This window comes from Charadrius vociferus, unplaced genomic scaffold (genome assembly GCF_000708025.1).
Source record: "Charadrius vociferus isolate BGI_N301 unplaced genomic scaffold, ASM70802v2 scaffold268, whole genome shotgun sequence".
Classification (NCBI taxonomy): Eukaryota; Metazoa; Chordata; class Aves; order Charadriiformes; family Charadriidae; genus Charadrius; species Charadrius vociferus.
This window is the reverse complement of record NW_009649437.1, coordinates 799-2,430: the sequence shown is the minus strand read 5'-3', so window position 1 is coordinate 2,430 and position 1,632 is coordinate 799. Positions and strand designations below refer to the sequence as shown.

The following is a 1,632-nucleotide window of genomic DNA, read 5'->3' as shown; positions in this document are numbered from 1 at the left end:
TGCTACTGGTCCCAGTGCTGCTACTGCTCCCAGTGCCCGAAACATTCCCAGTGCCCGTGCTGGTCCCAGTGCTGGTACTGGTCCTGGTGCCTGTCCTGGTCCCAGTCCCAGTCCCAGTTCTGGTGATGGTCCCAGTGCTGTTACTGGTCCCAGTGCCGGTACTGCTCCCAGTGTTTCTACTGGTGCCAGTACCTGTCCCAGTCCCAGTCTTCCTACTGATTCCGGTCCCTGTGCTGGTCCCAGTGCCGGTACTGGTCCCAGTGCCGGTACTGATTCCAGTGCTGGTACTGGTCCCAGTGCTGGTACTGATTCCAGTGCCGGTACTGTTCCCAGTGCCGGTACTGGTCCCAGTGCTGGTACAGGTCCCAGTTCTGGTCCCAGTCCCAAAGCTGGTCCCAGAGCTGGTACTGGTCCCAGTGTTGCTACTGGTCCCAGTGCTGCTACTGGTCCTGGTGCCTGTCCCGGTCCCAATCCCAGTCCTGATGCTGGTCCCAGTGACAGTACTGGTCCCAGTGCCCGTGCTGATCCCAGTGTTGCTACTGGTCCCAGTGCCTGTCCCAGTCCCAGTGCCATTTGCAGTGCCATGCTGGTCCCAGTGCCATGCTGGTCCCAGTGCCAGTGCTGGTCCCAGTGCCGGTCCTGGTGCCCTTCCCAGTGTCCATGCTCCTCCCAGTGCCTGTGCTGGTCCCAGTGCCAGTGATGGTCCTGGTGCCAGTACTGGTCCCAGTGCCTGTCCTGGTCACACTGCTGGTCCCGGTGCCATTCCCAGTACCGGTGCTGGTCCCAGTGCCAGCGCTGGTCCCAGTCCTGGAGCAGATCCCAGCACCAGTACTGGTCCCAGGGCCTGTGTAGATCCCCATGCTGGTCCCAGTGCTGGTCCCAGTGCCAGTGCTGGTCCCAGTCCCAGTGGTGGGTCCCAGTTTATCCCAATCCCAGTACTGCGTCCCAGTCCCAGCCCCAGTCCCAGTGCTGGATTCGATGCTGGTTCCAGTCCAAACCCAGTTCTGGTCCCAGTTCCAGTTCCAGTCCCAGTCGCAGTCCCACTCCGGTCCCAGTCCCAGTTCCTGTCCCAGTTTAATCCAGTCCATTCCAGTCTAGTCCAGTCCAGTCCCAGTCCCAGTGCTGTCTCGGTTCTGGCGCTGGTCCTTGTCCAGTCCCGATCCCAGTCCTGGTCCCTGTTGCAGTCCCAGTCCGGTCCCAGTCCCAGTCCAGTCTCAATCCCAGACCCAGTCCCAGTCCCAGTCCAGTCCCAGTCCAGTCCCATCCCAGTCCCGGTTCAGTCCCAGTCCAGTCTCATTCCAGTCCAGTCCAGTCCCAGTCCCAGTTCCAGTCTCAGTCCAGTCCCAGTCCAGTCCTGTCAAAGTCCCAGTCCAGCCCCAGTCCCAGTCCAGTCTCAATCCCAGTACAGTCTGAATCCCGTCCAGTCCAGTCCAGCTCAGTCCCAGTCCCAGCCCAGTCCCAGTCCAGTCTCAATCCCAGTACAGTCTGAATCCCGTCCAGTCCAGTCCAGCCCAGTCCCAGTCCCAGCCCAGTCCCAGTCCAGTCTCAATCCCAGTACAGTCTGAATCCCGTCCAGTCCAGTCCAGCTCAGTCCCAGTCCCAGCCCAGTCCCAGTCCAGTCTCAATCCCAGT

At 61.0% G+C, this 1,632-nt stretch overlaps 1 protein-coding gene across 1 annotated transcript; it reads left to right on the top strand.

The window, feature by feature from the left end:
- Positions 1-699: 699 nt before the first annotated feature.
- LOC104290421 (cyclin-dependent kinase inhibitor 1C-like) lies at positions 700-1,078 on the top strand. The gene is made up of 2 exons (XM_009889514.1): positions 700-768; positions 992-1,078. The coding sequence occupies exons 1-2, from the start codon at positions 700-702 to the stop codon at positions 1,076-1,078; spliced, it is 156 nt and encodes a 51-aa protein (XP_009887816.1).
- Positions 1,079-1,632: the final 554 nt, after the last annotated feature.

Bases quoted from the DNA above. Each gene is read 5' to 3' on its own strand.
- LOC104290421 (XM_009889514.1), top strand. From the start codon at position 700: ATGGTCCTGGTGCCAGTACTGGTCCCAGTGCCTGTCCTGGTCACACTG. The intron at 769-991 runs GTACCGGTGCTG...TGCTGGTTCCAG, and splicing joins TGGTCCCGGTGCCATTCCCA to TCCAAACCCAGTTCTGGTCC.